This window comes from Dermacentor variabilis, unplaced genomic scaffold (assembly GCF_050947875.1).
Source record: "Dermacentor variabilis isolate Ectoservices unplaced genomic scaffold, ASM5094787v1 scaffold_33, whole genome shotgun sequence".
NCBI classification, from domain to species: Eukaryota; Metazoa; Arthropoda; class Arachnida; order Ixodida; family Ixodidae; genus Dermacentor; species Dermacentor variabilis.
In genome coordinates this window covers 183,974-208,125 of record NW_027460511.1, presented here as the reverse complement: position 1 = coordinate 208,125, position 24,152 = coordinate 183,974, and the positions used below count along the sequence as shown (strand labels likewise).

The following is a 24,152-nucleotide window of genomic DNA, read 5'->3' as shown; positions in this document are numbered from 1 at the left end:
AGAGTCAAATGTGGTTTTCACTCTCCCCTTCAGAGAGAGAGAGAGTGAAAAGACTCTTGCGACATTAGAAAAGAGAGACCCTTGCGGCAATAGAAAACAAAACGTAGCGTAATCTTCTGCTTCAACTGTAGGTGGCTGGCCCCGAACATGGCAATGTATCATTCATGCACGCTGAGCAAAGAACACATCGTTTTGCTTCTAAGAGAACAGGCCGCCGCAGTTCAACGGAACGCGTAGCGAGCGCTCTACTTTTTCACTCGGAGTTGCTCCACCGCGCGCGCGCGCGCTCAAGATCGCGGAACAACACAGCACCGGAGAAAGGTGACCGTCCGCCGAGCAGCACAGCAGCAGCCAATGCATTTCAGCAGCAAAGGCTAGCCAAGGGAGATCGTATGTCAGCCATGTCGCGTCGCCACGAAAACACGACTGTCGTTCGTCATGCCTTGGATATAACAGCAAATCCTCCACGGTAAGTGAATTCTAACTTAGGTGCACATTGTCCGTATATGTCATGCTATCGCCAGGAAGTCGTCGCTGCGCTTAGCCGACGCGATTGACAAAGGACTAGGCATACGCGCTGTGTCTCTCGATGTCAATTGAAGAAGCCAGTCCTCGCGATAACTGCATGTGATTTTATCACTTTGCCGTTGTCCGTAAGAGCTTTAAAAATCGCAAACGCTGCCAGAACTATGGTATGTTCAATAAGACGCCAGGCGAGAGGACGCTTAAAATGGTTAGTTCACCAGCCCGTGATTCCGAGCCTATGCGGAGCGTGATTAGCGTGCATTTTGTGTGTTTGAATTTATTCAGTTTGGCAGTCTACTGTGTACGGAACGCTGTTGAACTAAGGAATCACATAACAGAAAACGTCATTTTGCTGGCAGCATGCTTTTTTTTATAAATAAACCGCGCGCTTGACGGTGTCTTGCGCAGGGGGAATCTGCGACCACTGAAGTTACGTGCAGCACCAGTGCTAGTTAGAAACTTTCCCGCAGGCATTCAGCTGCATGCTGCAAGAGGTCAGTTGGGCGCGTTATCTTGAACTTACTGAAAACGCATGAGGAATCCATGTTTTATGCTGAAAAAAGTATAAACCCTATATAAGCAATCTTGCGCGCGGCAGCTACAAGCGACGCGACGGAGATGGCTGTCGCGTTCGCTCGTCGCCTACAAGTCGTACTCCGTGCGAGCGACGATTTTGAGCGACGCCTCCCCGGTGTTGCCGGCATGAGGGCTGCAGTCACGCGTGACGCGTGCTTTAGTAATTTACGTTGATGTATTTTACTATAAAAAGTAGCATAAAATATTTCCGGAGGTCTTGCAGTACGTTCTTATCCTTGCACGCATAAAAATTGAATCATTTGCTCGTTCCGCGCGACAATCGGTAGTATTTGAGCGATGTATGTACATCCAGTTCCGGCTTCGCGCTATTGGCTAGTCGCTCATAGCACTTCTGGGCGACGAGCGACGATTTCTAGATTTCCAGAACCGAGCCATCTGTTCAAGCGACGGCCCGTTTTGTCGCTCGAAGCCGTCGCTCGTCGCCGTCGCGCACTAAATCGCTCTCACAGTGTTTATCCCTAAGACTGAACTGTTTTTGCTCATGTTGAAATGGTGTGATTATAGGTCTGGTTTTGTCTCCTGTGGCGGTTTTCGTGCACGGTGCGAAACTGAAAGGATGCTTATGTCTACAAACTCGGTGAATTGTCGAGCAGCTAGTTACGCATCGGCATCGAATATAACGGCTGCTGTGTGGAAAAACAATTGCAGGGGCGCTTTGCATACGCTTATTGTTTTGGACATGCCTGCGCATTTGCTAATATGAGTTGGCGTGTCAGAGTTATGTCATATGAACAGCTAAGTCAGCCTTCCTCTGGGGGTTACAAGCGTAATGTGTGCATTTTGCTATAGCATGGCAGATCAAGATGTGTTTATCGCTTGAATATTTTTAGTAGAGAAATAAAATATCAAAATAAAATGTTGCTTTAATTTCGTGTTACCAGTCTGTCGTACACAGAACAATAGGTTGGTGTAATAAACTAATAACTGCGGTTTAACTGCAACTTTTACATGCCTACAAGAATCTAAAATGCTAGATTTCAAACTGCAGCAGTAGTCGGGTCTGTCAAAAATGAACTCCACTGCGCACCTCATGCATGAAAATAAGTTCACGCCTTTTAGTAAGCTTAGATGCAGGCCGCAGTGAACTTGTTAGTATTGAAATGTGGGTAAGCTTGCCATAACAAGCCTTGTTGCCCTTTTTTATAGGCACATCCATATATCCATTGAGCTGAAGGACAATATTTTCATCCCTACTGAGCATCATGTTTGCAGCTATAATCCTCAAATTATGGCTTCAGCAGTGGCACAACCAGGGATGGTGCGGGGGGGCACACTGGGCACGTGCTTAGGATGTGTCACAAGTGGTGTTTGCGATACACCAGACTCATGACAGACCTATGACGTCTGAAAATGACCAATATTCTATTCATTAGCAGGAGTATTCTAAAATTCATGAAAAACAAGGATGAACTGTGGTTTATTTGTTTTTTGCTTAAATCTAAAAATTGAAGTTAGTTTAGCAGTTGACTGTTGCAGTCATTTGGATGTTTTGCATGCATTTCACTAGGAAGACTAAGAGCTAAGACTTTTTTATTGCCATGGCCTTGACTGTCTTGATGTTGTTTTGCACCATGCCCTTGTGTTGACTTTTGCATACGATATTTTTCAGGCACCCGCTTTATATAACGCAAGAAGGCAGCTGCAAGGACACGAGAATGTGAAAGAGCCAGTGCAGCGCGACTTCACGTAGTGCAGAGGAGCCAATGCCAAAAAATCAAAATACATTGGCATGTTATTTGGACAAGAAAACTAGTATGTGGGTATATTGGGTGTACCATTTGACCAAATGTACACAAAATCAAGATACAGTATGTTACACGAAGATGAAAATTCTCACGTGCTCCAGGCAGTCATCTTAACATGGTATATTTATGTAATGTCTCTGATTGGAAAGTCAAATCAAGTATGCTCTCTGGAGACAAACACATAGCAGCAAGTGTCATTGAAAAGTTAAAAATGTGTTTTAAGAAAGCTGATTAGTTCTGAGAAGTGACTGCTTTTTGTCTTGCCTCTCAACAGATATATCCATGTGATAAAAAAATAGTGGTACAATGAAATTGCATATTTGCTTAGCGACAGGATACATACTTGCAATGAGCACGGTGCCTGTGTTTACTATAAAAAGCAACAGCCCATGCTTGGTTAGGTTAGGCCCACTACAACATGCAGGCATGGGTGATTGGCGCTTTTTTTATTTCTGTGTCGTGAGGTTTATTGACGTGCGTATAGGTGCAGTGGCACTCAGTATGGCTAGTACAAAAAAAGGGGGGGGGCAGATATATGTAGCTCACTGTACACGACACAGGGCAAAGGAAATCCGTGCTCAGCAACTATGTTAAATGCCATGTACGTAAATTTTACAACACTACTCGTTCGAAGCGCGCACAGGTGCATATTGAAGAAAGATTTCTAGGGTAGATAATTTAGTTCGTAATTTACACTAATTTTGCTCTAACCACGAGACATAATAATTTGAATATACTGAACGGAAAAAACTAGAGCGAATTAAATTGTGTGTCAGTTTCGTGTGTATACATATAGTCTTTCCTATGCATCAGGTTTTTTGCGTAATGCATTAACGGTTGACAGCCTATCTTATGATGTGTACTCTGTTTACATTACAGTTGTTTATTAGTTTACTCGTTTGTTTTGCGACTGATGAAATGCCGGCATATATATATTTTCAACATTTGACATAACCCTGTATGTTTTGCAGGGACAACCCAGGACGTGCATTTCTCAGCACCCAGTCAACTGCCAAAAGTGACTCAAACACAGGCCACCAGTAAGTGGACATCAGTTGCAATTTCACATTATGCAGTTGGCGGCTGCCTTGTACGGAGGCTTTTTTTTAATGAGATGGTGACGTCGTTCTAATGTACATTTTGACCACAAAGGTGCGATCATGTCTCACAGAGGCATATATGGTTGCTATTCTCTGCGAGGGACGTGTTCTCGTGTTGGTGAAGCATTTGTGTTTGGCAGTATTGTCGCCCAATGAGTCGGATATAAACACTAACTCGCCACTGCCGGCAAGTAGTTGCGAGAAACGCATTATGACGCTGTAAAGTTATTTCATTAATTCGAAGGAAAGTTTTGCAGAAGGAAAAAAGGTTGCTATTCCAGATAAACACGTCTTTTTCTCACAGGTTATTTAGCCAAACTGTGGATGCATGAAATTCGTGACTTATGAATAGATTTTAATTTATTCTTTAGTAATGCTTCTAAAAGAGACCAGAAATAGCATGTGACTACCTCTGCAATCAGCAGACCATACATTTACAGTCATAAGTGGCAGTTCCATGCAGTCTCTCACTTTATATAACCTTTCCTTTCAGCAACATTGGAACTGGTGGCTGCGTTTTCAGAAGAAGTGCACTTGACACTGTATATGTATGCGTGAATTCGGTTTTCTTCGTATGTGTCGGCTCACTGACAAACAGTGCAAAAATCTGTTGTACCATGAGCCTGACGACGCCTTCTGCTGCTAGAAATGCGGCACTTCGTATTTTATAGTACTGCATGACATTTAAATCAAAGCTACCACATAAAATGATCAAGGAAACTAACCGCTGTTATAGCTGTTTTCCTCAAAGAACGCTTGTCCTTTATGGGCTGTGTTAATCAGCTCTCCACCGATGTTTCAGTAGTATTATCCCTTAGTGAGTGAGAGATTGGGGGCAATTAATCGTGTTAGTGTTTAAGTGGTGTCCTAATTATGTGCGTTTGTTCCAACAAAGTTGTCTAGATTACTTTATTGTGTAGTGTAAAGCTTATGAAACCATCAGCAACTACTGAGTTGCTAACACGCATATGGATTTGTCACTATACAGGTGGAACTCGGCTGTACCACTGCAGTGCTGCGGAAATTGCCTTCACCAGCGGCTTTGCAACAGCTGTTTCGCAGCATGTCGGTATGTGTTAATTTATAATTATGTTGGGATGGGCTAGTATTATGGACCACTGCTACTCTGTATTGTGACAGATCCATATGATAAGGGATGTAATGGGCACAGCGAAAACCTTTGAATTTTTTACTATGGTACATAAACAGGCTCTCCTTTTCGTCACTGGAGCAGGAGAGAAGGGTATGCAGGCACTCCTGAATGTACATATATTTCAAAACATGAGAGAGACACACACACACACACACACACACACACACACACACACACACACACACACACACACACACACACACACACACAATTAAACTAAAGGCAGGGACGTTCCATCTTTCATCTTGAATTGAATTGTGCAGCGGAAAAATACAACACAGACCACAGAGAAGCACACATGTTAACAGGTTTGATACACACGTTAGTTCAACAGATTTGATACTTCAAGTGTGCTATTTTACACAAGGGGGAAGGGAAAGGGGAGAAAATCTGAAAAAAAAAGTGGAGTGGAAAAAAAGGAATCGTGCCAAAAAGCATGAGAAGCATCGCGCAGCCAGGATCACCAGCAGGACATCTAAAAAGCACTCTGATAAAATTACATACAGGACAACCTTACGTATGGTTTGTTTCAACCAACTCGGATCACATGCAGCCATTACTGCAATGAAGTTGTTTCCTTATGTCATATGAGGGAATGATGTGGGCCCAAAAAACTGTTTAGAGCTGAAGGATTATGTTCCATTCTAGCCTCACTGCCTGCTTTTTTATCATATTGTTATCAGCTGCTTATGTTAGGGACAAAAAGTAAGAGTACGAACTGTTTCCCGATTCGCCATTCCACACAACATGTCTTTATGACTATATGTACATGCAGATGATCCATAGTTGAAAAATATTCAGTACAGTAGAATCTCATTACAAGATGCACTTGGTTGTAAGGGACATCTGAAAATGGTTTGGTTGGTTTTGCGATGTTTGCCACGTTAACAATACTGTATACGAAAGACACCTTTGTTACTAAGGATGACTTTTTAAGTATTGACTACTTCGAAGGGACACAACCCAGACACATTCACTTTGTGCACCTTGTGTGCTCCGAAGGGCGTAAAGATCACGCAATCCTTACACACGTCAATCGCGCATATCTCTTTTAGCATGAACCAGAAAAGGAGGGCAACGAGGACAGTGCAGGGCAGAAAGTGTCGGCAGTTGAAGCTGACGAGCGTCTAAGAGCACCTCAAAGGTACTGCGAGCAACAAGGCTTGCAAAGTGAAGTGTTTAAATTCCAGAAGTTGGGAAGGAAGCTAACACAATCTACAGTCACTAAAAAGCTGTGAATGTCTTCTTTAAAGGGCCCCTAAACTACCGAGGTTGAAATTTAGTTGCGGTGTTGCAGTTCTAGACAATAAGGCAATGAACAGGTAGCCACGAGAATTTTTCGAAACGGTGCAGTAATAGTGGAGCTACGTGTGTTTGATTATCGAAAAGTAGTCCCCACTCATTTTACTCTTTCATCTGGTACACGCCATATGGACAGTATCGTCTTTTCCTTGCCTAGTACACCTCCAAATGTTACGGGACAGGCCAACACCAACGAGCTCTGTTGCTGCCGCGCTGGCCCGTCGTCCTGCGAGGGGTGGCGCTAATGCAACGGAACTATATGGTGACTCGTGTTGAAGAGCCTCGTAGGGAGACCCTTCTGTTGGCGTTTCTGTTCTTTGCCCCCATTGGCTGCCCACAATGGCATCGCGCGCAACGCGACGAGGAAGGAGTGTGTGTATTTGCTTGCAGGCCTTGCCGGCAGTCGTACACTTTCGTTCGACCAATCGACAGCACCGGAAACTGGTGACATCATCAGAGACAGCCTGGTGACGTCAGGACAAACTGGGGGGTGCAGGATAGGTCCAGAGAGGCGCACGGGGTCATTTTCTTCATATTGTGGTGCTCCGTCAGTGCTACGCACTCTGGCATTTGGATTCGTCGATCGTGACGGCATTCTGATTTCGATACGCGTGTTTACTTGAAATGTTCAAAAATGTCGAGAAGTGGTTTAGGGGCCCTTTAAGCCACCCTGAGCATTTATTCCTTCAGATATATCAAAACATACTTTAGTGATGATGCATAATAAAGTGATCTAGTCTGGCTCCTCAGTGTCTCAAAATTTTTGGTTTCGAGAAACATGTTTCCCGTGCCTCTTGAATATCTTCTGATGAGGCTTTACTGTAATATACACAAACAATTGTAACTCCTCCTGCAAGTATTATTCATTAAGCCCCGGTCACTTATGCGCAAAGCTTGTGGTTAAGTCTTGATGTCCGTACTTTTTAGAGCTATGTTTATTAATTCATGCTGTTCTTATTGGTTCTTCGATGCAGGAGACAATGCCTACGAAATTATTGGCCCAGATCATGAGAACCCTCAAGGGGCAAACACCATCTCTGTTGCAGAAGTGAGCCCGGTACCACTTGGAAGTTACCATGACAGATGGCACGGCAGCAATAGATACAGAGACTGCCACGTCTACTGCAGCTGCAACAGTGTACGAGGCAAGCAGCAGCGCGTCAGCATCAGCAACAGTGTCAGAAGGAACCACACCAGGCCTGGTAGAGCAACATGTGTGCTATCACTGACTTTCTTTGTAGTGGATACAACTCATTTGCTCAACATACAAAAGCTTTTCACAACGGCTGTGAGCCAGTGTTATTGTGCAGCAAGTGCAAGACTAAGTTAGGTGTTATAACACAGTACAAGCATCACTTTATTATATGCAAATGCAAACATATTACAGTTGTTGCCTCCCCAGCCAGCCCACATAGTGACAACAATGTGGAACACATGGTGAGACACACCTCTCCCCCATTACAAGATAGTAGAGACTGTCAGTGTTGTTGCTAGATTGACTGGTCTTTGTAGGCAACTAGAAGGACAACACAGGTGTCGTAAGATTGTTGTTGATGTTGTTGTTGAAGAGGTAAAAAAGAAGTTTGATGCAGCTGAAGTGCCAACTGATATTGAGCAAATCAAAAGCAACCACCTGAGAAAGCAACACTATCGAAATTTGGGTATCTATGTGCCGCCAACTCTGGTAAGAATGGCATAGGACAGAAGTGTGATGAAAATCACACAGACACTGCTGTTGCATCACTGGCCACAGTGTGCAGCGACTTGTAGGGCAAGAGAGTCAACTGAAACTAACAATATGATATAGTGTCATGCTCCCATGTGACCACTTTTCAAGTTATTTTGCAAGATACAGCTCAACCTCCAGAAACGAGACTGCAACTTGTCTGTAAAAAAGCTTTCACAAAAAATTATTCATAACACCATTAACGTAGCAGTATCTTTTTTTGTGTCGGTTCGAGGTTCCCGGCTGTCCATTAATGCAAAAATTGAGGAAAAAAAGAACATGTCGTACTTACACCTTTTTAACAAGTACGAGGGGAACAAAACTTTTCTAGTCATGCATCTTCATCATACTATCAAGTTTTTAAATGCCTTTTATAATTATTATTACCAGTTATATCTGAGTGCATTGTATGCATGTAGCAGGTGTAAAATCAGGTCAGTTGGATCAGATGCCTTATCTGCAAGCGAGCCCTATATTCAAGAAATTTGAATTAAAATAGTTACGTTAGAGACGCAGTCTTTCAGCACTTTATTGACTGTGGTTTAAGCATTGCTCAATACTTTTGTGGGTGGCAATTTCAACCGGCACAGCAGTGCGCTTTGCCACAGTCACATTTGTCTTCAAAGCGGTGTTTACCATTTGTGTTGATCTGTTTGTGTATGCATAGAGCAAGTTTTTAATTTATATTTTTCTGCATTCTTGTGCTTGCACTAAGCTTGTATAAGGCAGTTACAAAATGTGCGTCACTATAACGAACTGTTCTGTTGAGCTTACACTTGCAAATAATCGTGTTCAGATGGCCGCACTTCTATGCGGGTGCACCGCTAGCTTTGTGTATGTTCTCATGTTTGTATAAAGCTTATATAAGCTAGTTAGAAAATGTATGTCATTAAGCATTGTGATATTCTTTAAAGAACTGCTTGGTTGGTTTTACACTTGTGAATTAGTATTGAGGCGGTAGTATTCCCATGTATGCCCACTGCTAGCTTTCTGTGTCCTCACGTGTTTGTATTAAGTTTCTACAAGGGAGTTACAGCATGTACGTCACTAAGCGCTGTGATATTTTTTAAAGAACTGCTTTGTTGGTTTTACACGTGTGAGTAAAAGTACTCGGGTGGCACTAGTCATGTGTAGCTACACAGGGACCATTTGTATACATTATGCTTATGTAAAGCAGTTACAAAATGTATGTCACTAATTACTGTGATATTTGTTGAATTGCTGTGATGGTTTTACACATGTGAATAATAGTGGTCAGGACACAGTACTTGCGGTGTATAGTTGAATTTATACACTGCCAAGACATGGGCTGTATACGTACCAAAAGAAATGTATGTCATTATATTATTGTGATTATTAATGTTTGGATTTTATTTAACTGTAATAAAATTGTTTCTTGTATCTATTGAGGTATGGCAATTTGTCATGCAACCAAACTGAGGACCTGAACTTGTGCATACAAATAAACAGCTAATTTAAGAGTATACTGCTCATATTCTGCTAAACCAGTTTAACAAATCTTGTACTACAATGCTGGAAAAATGACAGAGCTGACTCGGATGTACAGAAAAAGTTCTGCACTGGCTGAAGGACTGCCCCACACTGGAGTTCGTAATGTTGCGTTTATTGGAGTAGAACAGAAAGTGCACTTCTATTAAAAATGTGACAGTCGGTGCAGAAACATAAGGCAGACGAGCGGATGTGGCACATTTTTTTCAGGGCCCTCCATGCCTACTACTGCATTTCTAGTCTTCCTGTGCTCTGCGTATAAGCCCCTGTTCAGCCAAGGTTTTTACTCCATGACAGTTCTACTGGGTTCGTAGCAATATTGAAGAAAAAAATTCAATGGTTTTCAAGGACTTTCGAGGCCCCGACACAGTAACTTCAAGGACCTCGTGCAATGTGTGTAGTAGTTTGGACAGGCAATAACTTGTTCAAGAACACCGTTAACTTTAATGCAAACAAAAGAAAACAAAACAAATCGCATTTCAGTGATTTCAAACATTTGAATGACTGCTAATTTGCCCTTCACCGCCCACCACTAAACGCACACAAGGAAGCATTTCAAGAAAGCGCTCAGTTTTTCTGCAATAGCACAATTAACTACTTGGACCTGCAACATTTGCAGTTTTTGAATACTGTTTGGTTTGACAGTGTATGTGATGTCATCTGTTGCCTCAGCTTTTTTCACCATCAAATAAGCAATAGTCATTTCTAATTTCTTTTTATTGTGTCTGTCGCTCTCAATTTACTCTTCAGGGCTTCTCTTCCAATGCCTCAACTGTTGAGCTTCCTGCTTCTGCTCCTCCAAGCACATTTGTCGCCGGTTCCATGTGGATAAAACTGGTATCTGCAGCTCCTTTGTAATTTCAACTTTAAGGATGTCGCTTTCCTTCTATTACCTCCAGATACAATTTTCTGTGACATGCGAAAGAGTGTCACAGAAGGGAAAAAAAGCGCTTGGCAATGTCTGCTAAGTCTACCCAAGTGTAGAAGTTTAAGGACTTTCCAGTACTTCTAAAAATCCAAGGGTTTTCAATGCCTTCAAAATGGCATTTTAGAAATAAAGGATTTTCAAGGATTGCTACAAACCCTGGATTCTAGCACCTAAATAATTTTACAAGCTTATTTTGGCATGGAGTTAGGAAATTCATGCTTTCTAGCTAACGCTGCACTATCTCTGTACAGTGAAGCCACGAGAGCGCAACTATTTTGGAGTAAAGAAAAATACTGAAAGCTTTTAATACCACTCTTCTTTTTTTCTATGGAGCTTCGTATTGCCTAGTTAAGTTTACGAATGTGCCTGGTTTTGGCGGGCGTTTCTTCGACCTTTTCTGGAAGAAGCAGATGTCCAGCCCCCGTATTCAGAAATGTATCTTAATACAAAGCTCATGCTTAACTTTATAAAAACGACGCCTGGTGCGAACTTCCCCCAGACGCTCTCTGCCTTTCTTTTGGTGCGTTCACGACTTGCATCATTTAGATCAAGTCAAGCATGGGCTTCAAGTTATGATGCATTTCTGCATATGGGGGTAAGCGTGCACAATTCCGGGCAACGCACTGTGCCATTGACACCGAGAGAAAACGGGGAAAACAGAGTTAACCACTTATGCTCCTAAACTTTCGCGTACCTGTGGTGTGCGTGTATCGTGGAAGAAGAAACAGCGCAAACACAAGGACGAAAAAAAGCATCAACCACACCAGCGCTTCGTGGTGTGGCATGTTTTTGCGTCGTCCTTGTATTGCGCTGTTTCTTCTAATATGCTCAACCAACTAGCCGGCAAGTCCATCCTGTGCATATATAAATTGAACACACGCATGAGTGTAAATGGTCTTCGAAGCTTTTAGAACGAGCACTGCCACAGGATACGAGCAGTGCACGCGTAACAAGTGGACACATTAGTCATTTAAACATGCGTGCCAATGCATTTGACGCGGATATCGGCATAAGCAGTCTCCAAATGTTGGAATGCATGCGCTTCAAAACGCTAACGATCCGCTGCTAATGCAGGACAACAGCTCCCAGCGGACTGAACCAAACTCTAAACTAATGCACTTGAAAAGAACGCTTACACGGCAGCGTGAGGCACGTCGAAATGCCTGGCACTGGCGTCGCAGTTGCTCACCAGTATACGCGCGAATTAAATTCACATACGTGGATGGTTGGCTCAATACTTTGTATCCGCGTATTTTGGAGAACATGGACTATAGAAGCACTCGATCATGAGCTGAACGGCACATTTGTTATTTTCCTGCGGTGACGACAAGCCGTGAATAGTTCTCACGTTGTCGTCTACGTTGTCTTCCTTCGTTAGTCGTAGCAAGGAATGGAAATGATGCAAACACGTATTCCAGTACACAACAGCACAGCACACTGCAGAGAAACCCCACCCACCACAGCCGATTCATCAAATACGTTTGGTATATATATAACCTCTAAAAGAACACGACTGGACATGGCGGCGCTGTGGTGTAATGGTTATGATGTGTGTTTTGAATTGTACAAATGCGAGTGTACGCGGGTTCGAATTCACATGATGTATAGAGCATTGTGATTCTTGATAAGTATGTGATTCCCGTGACAATTGTATTCTAATTAGATTGTGTGACTCCTGATTGTGAAATTTGCGAAGATATTTGTAGATTAAGTGTTAATTCGCTTTTTTTTTCTCCTCAGTGGCGTTCGTGACGCATAGGCATAGGCCGCTTCAGAGCAGTCACGCCTCAAGGTAGGCAGCAAAATAGCCAGGAAAAAAATGTCTTTAAAATCCTGCATAACTTTGCTCACGCCTATTCTGAAGGCCGCTTGGAATCGGGCCAGTGTCTCTGAGGAGCCGCCTAGGGAACAGTATATCAGCGGCCCTAATTTGATCTGATTTCCTGCCTGCATGCGTGACCAGGACTTGGCTAAGAGGGTATTGGGAAGAGTACTAGCACTCTGTTCTGAAGGAGTACAAGCACTCTGTTTGGGGGAGTAGAAGTACTTGGTCTGGCGGTGTACTATTAACCCTGCGGGGAGAGTATTAGCACTCTGCGGAAGAGTACTAGCACTCCCTGTGGGAAGAGTATTATCACTCTGCGGAAGAGTACTAGCAATCCCTTGCGGTGGAGTAACAAAACTCTGTCAGGAGGAGTTGACCTACTCTCTCTCAAAGAGGGTCGATCTACTCTCGAAAAGAGAGTGAAATATGGGACAAGCAGCTACTCCCTCAAAGAGAGTGCCCGGCACTCCCTTAGTTTTTAGAGTGTAGATTCCAACACGTGTACTAAATCTGCAGTATTTTGTGCTCCTTAATTTGGTCATACTGCATGAGCACATCTTGTAGATTTGAAAACAAAGTTCAATAAATTAGTTTGTTGAAACATGTTTAAAAGATACGCACATATTGCGATTGCAACACCAGAACTTGATACAAACGCGTACTTTATAGGATGCGGACAAATGCTCAGGAGAAACTGCAGAATGTTTGCATCCTGATACAAATGAAAAGGAACAGTTTCAATCAGTGGCCGTTAATGAGAGGGAGAAATAAAACTTAATTGTATTCATGGAACAAAATAGTATTAATAAGTTTAGAAATATAGTAATTGCATAACATTATGGAAATGAATAAATATAGCTTGCTACTGACTGGAAGGAGCCTTTCGACAGCAAAAAAAAGGAATCAGTTTTTCCAGCTTTCAGCACTGAAGTGCAGGCAATTCAAGCGGGCATAAAATTCTGCAAATAGAATATGTTTAGGAATACCAGGTAAGAGTAAACCTTCAGGCGTTCATTTGTACTTTCTCTGGCTGGGAGTCCCATAAGCGTGTTGTAAAATGTTGACCTAATACAGGTTAAATGCATGACTGGCTTAAGAAATCTGGATCTCCTATAAATCACCGTGAAGGAACTATGCTATCTAATAACATTAATAATGTAATATTATGATTTACTTTCACACTACAGGCTAAGCGTGAGCGGCGCGCGAGGCTGAGCAGAGAGGCGAAAAACACTGGCAAGTGCGCCTGCTCTGGTCCTACGTGCCTGCTAGATGGATAGTGCGTACTGATATGGCCTTCTTGTTAAAAGTTCGGAGCATAATACCAACTCGAGACAAAGGACAACAAAGTGGACGAAAAGCGTGTTTTAGAAAATGCTATGGTACAACGTACAGGTTTCTACAAAAGTGACGGTACCTGCTCAAAGAATTGGATGCATCGGCTTTTGCGCCGTTAGAAACGTTCAGATAGGGCTTCCGTATATATATATATATATATATATATATATATTGAAAGCCCACGCACCGTGAGGCAACCGAGCATTCGCCATTTCATTGATCTGCAATAGATGTGTTTTCCTGATCGCTGGGTAACGCAATATATACAGATTTCTAAACGGTTCTGGTCTCGTAGTTCCCGAATGGCACGTGCGCAGACGGCCGTGAACTCGGCTAGGCAAACCTTACAGGTGTACCGACAACCGTTCACAGTTGCGAATACATGCTCGTGATCTATAGGAGTACAAACGCAAACCCGCGAAATCGAATATAAGTGCAAACGTAGAAGAAATAACTGGACGCAAACTACGACATTTTTTTTTACTTGATGAATATCTGTATGTGAACATTGCAGCCGTTGACGTTAAGTTACTTATTTCTTATTGTTTGCGTGCTACTACAAACCTTCTCAACAGTTTTTCTCTTCCTCTAGCGCTGCAATTTTTTTTTGGGGGGGGGCTATCATTAGAAAGTCAGCGCGAGGCATGTTGCTAGAGTCAGTTTAAGTTCATTTAGTATATGTCAAATGCCTGAAAACATGCTTGAATTATCTGCGGTATACGGGTTTTCATAATCACGGCAAGTGGTACGGCATAGTATTTTTCAATGGTTCTAACATCGTGGTTTCGGAGTCTCCCGTACGCAAGCGGCCATGGACGCCGCTAGATACACGATGTATTTTCAGCAGAACAGAACAGCACTTAAAAGTAGTGTGGAAAAAAATTAGGAAATGAAAACGCTTTGAGCGCTTACCCCGAATTCACTAGTCGCGTCTGGAGGGAGGTACACCAAACAGTTCACGGTCTCGGCGCCCTGCCTCATGCATAGAAGGCTTTCCGAACGAGACGAAACTGGTACTGATGCGCCGTGCAAGGCAGAGGCATCGGAATATCAGGAGGGTAAATTGACAGAGACCTTCGCTCAAAGGGCAATTTACAGCGGCGATAAGGGCCGTCAAACAATAGTTCTAAACCGCGGGTAAACTGATGACCGGGTAAGCAGCCTTGCTCTTTGCTTTGAAAGCGCTTATGCGACGCCTCCTTTAAGCTACAGCGTAAGCTTCTGTCTACGATCAGTTAGGCATTGTTTGTACACTTCGCGCTGGAAACCTACTGACGGCCCCTATGCCACGAAACTTGCGCTACATGCAATGTCGCAGTTATGGATACATGCTCGTGATCTATATGACTACAAACGAAAACCCGCGAAAACGAATATATATATATATATATATATATATATATATATATATATATATATATATATATATATATATATATATATATATATATATATGTACGTATATACAATAAATACGTATGTGCATATATATATATATATGCACATGCGTATATATTGGCAATGGACAAAGTCACAACCAAATACACTATACTGAAAGGGGGACTTGAATGCCAAGGTAGACAAGAAGCAGGCTGGAGAGAAGTCAGTACGGGAATATGGCATAGGCACTAGGAATAGCAGGGGAAGTTATTGGCAGAGTTTGCAGAACAGAAGCTTATGCTGATAATGAATACCTTCTTCCGCAAGCGGGATAGCGAAAATAGAGGTGGAGCAGCCAGAATGACGTGACTAGAAATGAAATAGACCTTATACTCAGCGCTAACCCTGGCATCATACAAGACGTGGACGTGCTCGGCAAGGTGCGCTGCAGTGACCATAGGATGGTAAGAACTCGAATTAGCCTAGACTTGAGGAGGGAACGGAAGAAACTGGTACATAAGAAGCTGATCAATGAGCAAGCCGTAAGAGGGAAGCTAGAGGAATTTCGGATCAAGCTACAGAACAGGTATTCGGCTTTCACCCAGGAAGAGGACCTTAGCGTTGAAGCAATGAACGACAATATGATGTACATCATTGACGAACGTACAATAGAAGTCGGTGCTAACTCCGTTAGACAGGATACCAGTAAGCTATCGCAGGAGAAAAAATATCTGATCAAGGAGCGTAAATGTATGAAAGCGTCTAACCCTACAGCTAGAATGGAACTGGCAAAACTTTCGAAGTTATTCAAGAAGCGTAAGACAGCTGACATAAGGAAGTATATTATGGATAGAATTGAACGTGCTCTCAGGAACGGAGGAAGCCTAAATGCAGTGTAGGAGAAACTAGGAATTGGCTAGAATCAGAAGTATGCGTTAAGAAACAAAGCCGGCAATATCATGACTTATGTGAATGAGATAGTTCAAGTGGCTGAGAAGTTCTATAGAAATATACACAGTACCAGTGGCACCCACGACGATATTGGAAGAGAAAATAGTCTAGAGGAATTTGAAATCCTAAAAGTAACGCCGTAAGATGTCAGGAAAGCCTTGGGGGCGATGAAAAGGGGAAAGCCAGCTGGGGAGGATCAGGTAACAGCAAATTTGTTGAAGGATGGTGGGCAGATTGTTCTAGAAAAACTGGCTACCCTGTATAAGCAATGCCTCATGACCTCGAGCGTACCGGAAGCTTGAAAAAAGGCTAACATAATCCTAATCCATAAGAAAGGGGACACGAAAGACTTGAAAAATCATAGACCGATCAGCTCACTGTCCGTTGCCTACAAAGTATTTACTAAGGTAATCGCAAATAGAATCAAGGATGCCTTAGACTTCTGTCCACCAAAGGACCGGCAGGATTCCGTAATAGCTACTCAACAATAGACTATATTCCCACTATCAATCAGGTAATCGAGAAATGTGCGGAATATAACTAACCCTTATATATAGCTTTGATTGATTACGAGAAAGCGTTTCATTCAATCAAAACCTCAGCAGTCATGGAGGCATCACAGAATCAGGGTGTAGATGAGCCGTATGTAAAAATACTGAAAGATATCTACAGCGGCTCCACAGCCACCATAGTTCTCCATAAAGAATAACAAAATCCCAATAAAGAAAGGCGTCAGGCAGGGAGATACGATCTCTCCAATGCTATTCACAGCGTGTTTACAGGAGGTATTCAGAGACCTCGATTGGGAAGAATTCACGTCGTCGTTCCGTATCACCTCTACGACCTGCTTCTCATGCCTACAACGCTCCCTTGGAAAGCTCTCCAATGCAGTTTTAGGAGGAAAAACTGCATCCATCGGACCGCCTACAATTCCTCCAGAGCAACCGTCGAACTTGTCAGTGGTTGCGGAAGGTGTGCCCGTCGAAGCTCTCATTGACACAGGTGTCGCCATTTCGATTATTCAGGCAGATTTTTGTTCCCGCCTGCGGAAAGTGATGGCGCCTTATTGCGGCCAGTCTATCCATGCAACGACCAATGCCGTTCTTCGTCCCATCGCGCAATTTAAAGTACGAGTATTCATTGACGGAATACGCCCTCACATTTTTTTTTGCTGAGTTTCCCGAGTGTACCAATGAACTTATTTCATTTATTTATTTATTTATTTATTTAGTTATTTATTTATTTATATATTTACACAATACTGCAGGCATCAATGCTGCCCAAGCAGGAGAGGGCTTACAAAAGATGCTTTTTCAACCTATTTTGAAATAAAGCATAATATGTGCATTCAACAACACATTCCGTTAAATGATTCCATTCATCGTTCGTAAGTAGAAGAAAAGGTTTCTGAAAAATGTTAGTGCGGGAAAAGTATGACTGGACTGTATTAGAATGAAAAATACGCGACCACCTTTCTGGAGCATTGGTAATCTATGTGGCGTTTCCTAAATCTGTTTGATTATCAAAAAACGAGCAAAACAATTTCAGCCTGGTGATTTTATCGCGCACGTGGAGCGGATCCAGTGCAAGTTAGCCTAACATGCCAGAAACTGATGATGATGTTTTGTAGTCGGAGCAAATAAACCGTTTAGACCGCGCTGAAATCGTTATAGTTTATCTATTTCCTTATTAATGAACTGGTTCCACACTAGGGAAGCATAATCTTGGACTGGGCGTACGAGGGAACGATAAGCTTGCAGCTTGACCGATGAAGGTGACTTCTTTAGCTTTCTACGGAGAAAGCAATTTTTTTGAAGCTTTCTTGGATATGTTGTTAATATGGCTGTCCCATTCGAGGTTACTGTTAATTGTTATGCCTAAGTATTTCACAGAAGTGATAGATTCAAGGTTCCGATTGCCACTGTGGTATGAATAAAGTAGTGAATTTCGTTTCAGTGTTATTTTCATTGACACTGTTTTGGAAAAGCTTATTTGCATCCCTCTGTCGTCGCACCTGTGCGCGAGTTCAGAAAGACTATTGTTAAGTGTATCCTGGCATGAACTGCTGACAGCAGAATAAATGGCACAATGATCAGCAAACAATTTCATTGTTTGCGGATGTTTGTTCATTCTTTGCTGGATGGCAATTTCTTGTCTTAGGGGTCCACAGCTATCTCTTTTCGTGAGCAACTCGTACCCGTGAATGCCACCGGTTACTTTCTTCTTGATTATGAAGAACACATGCGGCTTGTCCCCTCCTCCGATTAGGTTCTTTGGCCATCAAGAGAAGAAATCATAAGTGTCAATTTGAATAACATCCGGGATGGCGACATGCTCAGTCTTCCCTATGGTCATACGTAATCCAGAGGAATTCTTATTACTCCTGGCCTCATTCGTTTCTCTCGTGGTTCTGCATTCCTCATCTACGGAACCTCGACTTCTACGGCGTGGATCAAGTGTTACTTATGCTGTTGATACGCAGCCTAATGCAGTTGTTGCCCTTTCGACTGTGCTACCAGAGTCAATGTCGTCATCACTCACTGCCTCTTCCACACCGCTGTCGGCAACCATAAGCCCTGACCTGACCCCTGCCCAGAGTCACGATTTGCTCGCACTAATAGAAAAACTCCGTTCCTAGTTCGACATCAATTCGACAGCCCTCGGTATGACGGCTGCTGCGACGTGGCGCATACATTGACGGCTCCCGCATTGTTCACCAGCAGCCACGCCGCGTGTCTCACAATGAGCGCGATATCATCGACTAAATATAATACGACCTTGCTCGAGCCCCTGGTCCTCTCCAGTTGTTCTAGTGCAGTAGAAAGATGGTTCAATGCGTATTTATGTGGATTACCATGCTCTGAACAAAATAACGCGCAAGGATGTTTACCCTTTACTACGGGTCGATGGCCCACTAGATTATTAATATGGTGCCGATTATTCTTCTAGTGTAGATCTCAGATCCGGCTACTGGGTAATGCTAGTGTTGGTGTCCCAGAAGGAGAAAACCGCTTTTGCCACCCCAGCTGGGCTATACGAATTTCATGTGATGCCTCTTCGCTATGCGTGCGCCTGCCACCTCCGAAGGCATCTCTACACATAATCACTTGCACAAATTCCTCATCTGTAGTTATCATCAGCAGCCGCATAGCTTGTTCTTCGTCGTAGCTTAATCTCGGCTATATTAAACACTTCCTGTAGATATATTAAGAGTAGAAAGATAAATGATGCCGCCGCCAAGAAAGAGGAAATCTCGCATAGAGCCGGACGCCCACAGTGCTCTCTATATGTCGTTACTGCGAAGTGTGGTAAAAATACGCAGTGAGAGAACGACTGAATGAACTATTCAGTCGTAGTCACTACTGACGTCTTTGATACTGTCGGCGAGAATGCTGTTGTCCTCATCGCACCTTTCAGAAATGCCCACAGCAGAATGTTGTTATTTGCAGATGGTTAGAAAAAGTGTTCGAATACGACCCTGCACTCAATAGCGATAACATTAGTACCTAAAGATTTAGCTCACTGCAGTTTAAACCTCCAGAAAAATTAAGGAAAAGAAGGCATTATCTTCATGTTGCCAAACCAAAAATAACGCGAGACGCGTAATGTTCAGGTAGGAAAAATTGGAAAAGAAGACGTATGTTCCTGCAAATAAAGGATTCCTACTAATAAAACTATACTGAAGCGTTAAGAACTGATACTATGAAACCCTTGCCCTGCGAAGCAGAAATCAACCAGAATTTGGCGTTGACAGGTGCAGGTAATAGCTAATCGGTAGTCAAGTAGTGCTGTCGGAACAGTACATATATGAAGTATGCGGCTCACCCCAGAATACAAACAAGCAGTGGCGTAGCAATAGGGGGGGCCGGGGGGCCGTGGGCCCCGGGTGCAAGCGCCAGAGGGATGGGGGGGGGGGGGTGTCATGTGCCTGAAGAGACCTGTTTTTCCGCCGACTTGACTGGGCGCAAATGGCAAAGAATGCTCCGGTATCCAGTAGCCCGAGCTCATGTACCCGATGCGTTGCGCCGCTGAAAATTCGGCTGCAGCTCTATCAACACCCCATGAAATAATTGCACGAATGTGCGGGCTAACAAATTTAATTCCCAAAATGGTCGCTGAACTATTCGCCTTAGCGGAATGTTTCATGCTGGGTGTTCCGTGCGTTCATACTGGGAGCAGGAATCGCTAAACATACAGTAAGGCGCTAAGGCTCTTGGGTCCCTCTTCCGTTCAGAACGCGCAGCGAAGACGAACAAAGACAGCAGTAAGAGGGCGTTCAACGAGCGCGCCCGCCGCTCTCGTTTACGGCGAAGCGTTCGTTGAGAGCGACGTTGCATAAGCGCGGCCGTCAAAAGTCGCGAATCGGATTCTATGGATCGTCTTCAGACTCGGTGCGGCCGAAGAGTTTGGCGGCGTATGACTCGACAGGCTGTATATAGACGCGGGCGCCGCTACGTTCAGCTCGCTTTTACTTCCCTTTTCCCGCTCGCTCCGAGAAGCCGCTGCGAAACCTGCCGTTATGTTTCACAGTTTCCTTCTTACCCTCGAAAGTTTCAGAAAACTGTTGTTATTGTGTGACTTCATGTCAAGTACAGTGTCTGTGTCAGCTGCACAGAATTAAAAAAAACGTGAATTTTGTAAGGATATTTCCGGATATTCTATGAAGTTGTGTGTCTGTGATTACTATAAACTCGGTAGCGTGAAAAATATGGCAGGTAAGTAATAACCATATCCTTAATATTCCCCTAATTAGTACTTATAGAAGAAGTACTTCAATTCCAGAATTGAGGATTCAAAGTCATATTATTAACTCAACAAAAACTTCTTAAACAAAATCGTTTTGGGTGCTACAACCTACAGTACTTTGGCACGGCGGGCGGCGCCTCTTATGGCAGTAGCGAAAGAAATATGAAATAGTGGACCAGTGAGGTTGATTCCTCAACCCTCTCCATTGCGAGTGCTGACCAAGAGGTTTCGCTGGCACGGGGTTCAGCGAGGCCCTTTTTTTTTTATGGTGACGCCAAGAATCGACGCGAAGCGTGCTCTAGTCTGTTCCCAATCTTCAGGTGGTACCGCAGCTAGGATAATCATGTTTGTCCGTATTGCAGTAGAGAAAAACAAGGCTTTATTGATCAAAATAAAGAGAAGTCCTAATTATCATAACATTGGCGCCCAAGCAGCAGGGAGGCAGGTGGCGTTTTCTGTTTTTCTAATATGGTGGGGAGATCAGCGTCACCGAGACACAATTTAACTTTCGTTTTCGTTCAGGGCTGCCCACAGCCAAGATACTGCGGGCCATAGAACCTACGACGATTTTCCTGAAGTTGTTGTTGGGCAAGATAAGAATGTCGGCCTTCAATTTTGCAAATGCAATGTTACCGCTAAAATTGGTAAATAAAACTTTATAAATTTTTTTTACTTGTGACGCGAGCCGTATTTACCACGATGCCGCATTTGTATTGGTTGCCAAGCCTTACATTCTGACAGAAGATGTGCACATGCGCTTATCACAAGTTATCAGTGCAGCCCACTGTGTTATTTGGCGCAGAAAAAAACAGCGTGTATTGGCCTCGAGCTCCACTATGGTATAGTTCCACCACTGGAAAAGCTGGCGCCACCGTCGGCGTAACGTGCTATTAGGGATCACGTGGACATAGCGGCCGCGTCGGCAGCTTCGGGAACGCCGAAGCGAGCTGAAAAGGAAAGTTTAAGTTCCCTCGTACGCTGCGGTCCTCATTTATTGGCGAGATTTTCCGGCTTCGAGTGTCTCCTTTACAACGATTGAAAGCACTAGAATAGGTAGTGGCTGCATTCGAAGGTGCGTAACATGGTAGGCTACTGCTCAGTGACGCAGTGGCGGACGTACGCAACGGAGCCCGGTGTCAGCCTTATTCATACGTAGCCGCAGGACCAGAAGCTGCGTGAGGCTTGGCTCACGAAACAAAACCGGCAAACAGTCATCGGCTACAACTCGGGTATGCAGCAAGCACAGACGCGAGGAAGATTTCTGCTTCGGCCCCGGGTCTGCATTGTTCGAAAAACGCGCACTGAGACCCTCGCCCGAGTGCGCTGCCCGACTAATGTCATGACGGTTTGGTCTATGAACTTGTCGATGCTATATATACTGGAAAGTTCACTGGAGTGCATAGGGAGCCGTAAGACGCACAAAAAAAAAAGAACGCATAGCATATGGTCATGTTTGTGTTATGAATTAATGCACTGGATTACAAAAAGAGAATCAGCGGGAAATCGCACGCTGAGAACACCGATAAACATATAGTGCGACGCAACTCGAGAAATAATATTGAAACGTCCAAGAATTTAGAAAAAAAAATTGAATCGTCGCGACGTCCGGCACATCACTCCCCGTAGGCGTCGAAGTCTCTACAATGAAATTATTTTTGAACAGCTCTGATAGCGCCCACGCCACATTGGTTGCTTGTATACTGTCAAATGCTCATATTCTACAGCCTAAAGCTCATGACACGGTGCGAAAACGCGCACGCGGCGAAAGCGAAACAGTGCGCGGACAAGCATGCAGACGCGCAGTCGGTCGCTGCACAGCTGTGCGATCGCTGCATTGAGGCTTCATTCTATTACGCTCCATTTAGATATACAAACACTATAAGACCATATTTCACATAGTTTGGTCTCGGCGTTCGCCTACCTTTCACGTAAGAAGCCGGTTCGGGAGACTAAATCGCGGCGACCGCGCACAGTGGCGTTTACTGTATGTATTCGGTAAAGAGATAGCGTCTGTAAATGATTCTGTGCTTTCAGTTTGCCCAAGATTATTATTTAGAGAGTAAAAAAACTTCTCTCCTTTCGAAAGTACTTACAGAAATTTCCGGGAGAGCTCCCACGTGGTGTTTTCAGTGAGCGCTGACAGCAAAACCTATGAGGAGCGCGCCGCGTGAATCTCATGCTACGCCAGCGAGGCGCTTCCGATAGATGGCGACTCCGCAACTCCTCGCCGCCAATACCTGCTGCATTCGCGACCTCTGGGAAAGAAAGCGAAGGAGAGGGGGACCCGGGGGATGTGCGCGGTGTCCAAGGCGGCTGTACTTGTGCTGAAACCCGGAAATTGTCGATATCCTCGCCTTCCTCGACTACACCCCGGTGGGGAGGGGGGGTGACAGAAGACCTGTGGGCCCCGGGTGCCAGACGACCTAGCTACGCCACTGGGCTTAACCAGGCTAATGATGATGATGATGATGATGATGCACAGCTCTTAGGCGCCCGTGCTTGCGTTTCGCGTCGGTGTTCTCCCCCGGCGTAACTGACAGAAGCAGCACAGTGAAGGATGAAAGAGCGAACGGGGAGCGCGGCGGAAGATTAAAAACGGCGATAGTACAGCGAGCGGGAGGAGCATAGCGTAGCCATGAGACGGAAAGCCGAGGAAGTGAGTATGGTGAAAGCATGAGTAGAAAAACGTGTTGCCGGGCAAGACGGGCCCTGCGGCGGCGTCCGCTTCGACATAGAGGCATAGTAGAGTGCCGTCGTCGGTTCTCCTATGGCATGCGGCGAGCGCGTCCACCGATACTCTAAAGGCAACAAAGTGCTGCATCAGTGGATGTTTTTCTGCGCCGCCACACAATTGTGAAATTAAGTGCAATTAACGCTATAAATGACCTACTCTAATGTACTGATTCTTGTATAGTACAGAACAGAAAGATGCACAGATTCAAACCCTTTCGTGCAACGAATGGCGTCCGTCACCGGTTCTGTTTCTTCCCAACGGTGGTTTGCTGGGCGAGATTCACAAGCATCTTGCCGAGGGCAGCGTGAAACAACAGAGAAAAAAGGTAAGCACAGATTTTAAATAGGCTGCGCACTGAGGGCCTCTGCTTCCTGCTTTATTAATAGCGTCCCTGGATTAGTCGGAAAACTTTAGGGTCGTATTCAAACAGCAGCCTTCCGCTAACGAAGTTTTATTCAGGTCTGACATTTGTATCCTATAGTGCGACCTGTAAAAACGTTTCGCCGTATCCTTTGAAAATTTAAAAGCTATCACGAGAAAGCACGTGTAGCGCGGTCTTCAAGCTAATTGTACGCTCATTTTTCTTTTCAGGA

The 24,152-nt window shown here is 44.0% G+C and overlaps 2 protein-coding genes across 6 annotated transcripts in view; one reads left to right on the top strand and one right to left on the bottom strand.

Annotated features, from left to right (window-relative positions):
* The window catches only part of LOC142569016 (uncharacterized), a 179,492-nt gene extending 155,591 nt beyond the window's left edge, over nt 1–23,901 (bottom strand). The window contains exon 1 of one of the 5 annotated variants that reach the window (XM_075678535.1): nt 23,770–23,901. The gene's annotated coding sequence lies outside the window, so the exon portion shown is untranslated. Of the gene's footprint in view, nt 1–14,660; nt 14,812–22,918; nt 23,080–23,715 lie in introns of those variants that run through there. The other 4 variants (XM_075678539.1, XM_075678538.1, XM_075678537.1 and 1 more) reach the window with 4 other exon arrangements.
* LOC142569015 (uncharacterized) lies at nt 1,662–19,247 on the top strand. Its single transcript, XM_075678533.1, has 5 exons — nt 1,662–2,874; nt 3,839–3,907; nt 4,956–5,036; nt 7,397–7,470; nt 19,029–19,247. The coding sequence occupies exons 1-5, from the start codon at nt 2,826–2,828 to the stop codon at nt 19,245–19,247; spliced, it is 492 nt and encodes a 163-aa protein (XP_075534648.1). The 5' UTR covers nt 1,662–2,825.
* Nucleotides 23,902–24,152: the final 251 nt, after the last annotated feature.

Excerpts from the sequence above, each read along its gene's own strand:
- LOC142569015 (XM_075678533.1), top strand. The coding sequence starts at position 2,826 with ATGCCAAAAAATCAAAATACATTGGCATGTTATTTGGACAAGAAAACT. Across the intron at positions 2,875-3,838 it reads TTATTTGGACAAGAAAACTA|GGACAACCCAGGACGTGCAT; the intron begins GTATGTGGGTAT and ends TATGTTTTGCAG. Across the intron at positions 5,037-7,396 it reads AGCTGTTTCGCAGCATGTCG|GAGACAATGCCTACGAAATT; the intron begins GTATGTGTTAAT and ends TCTTCGATGCAG.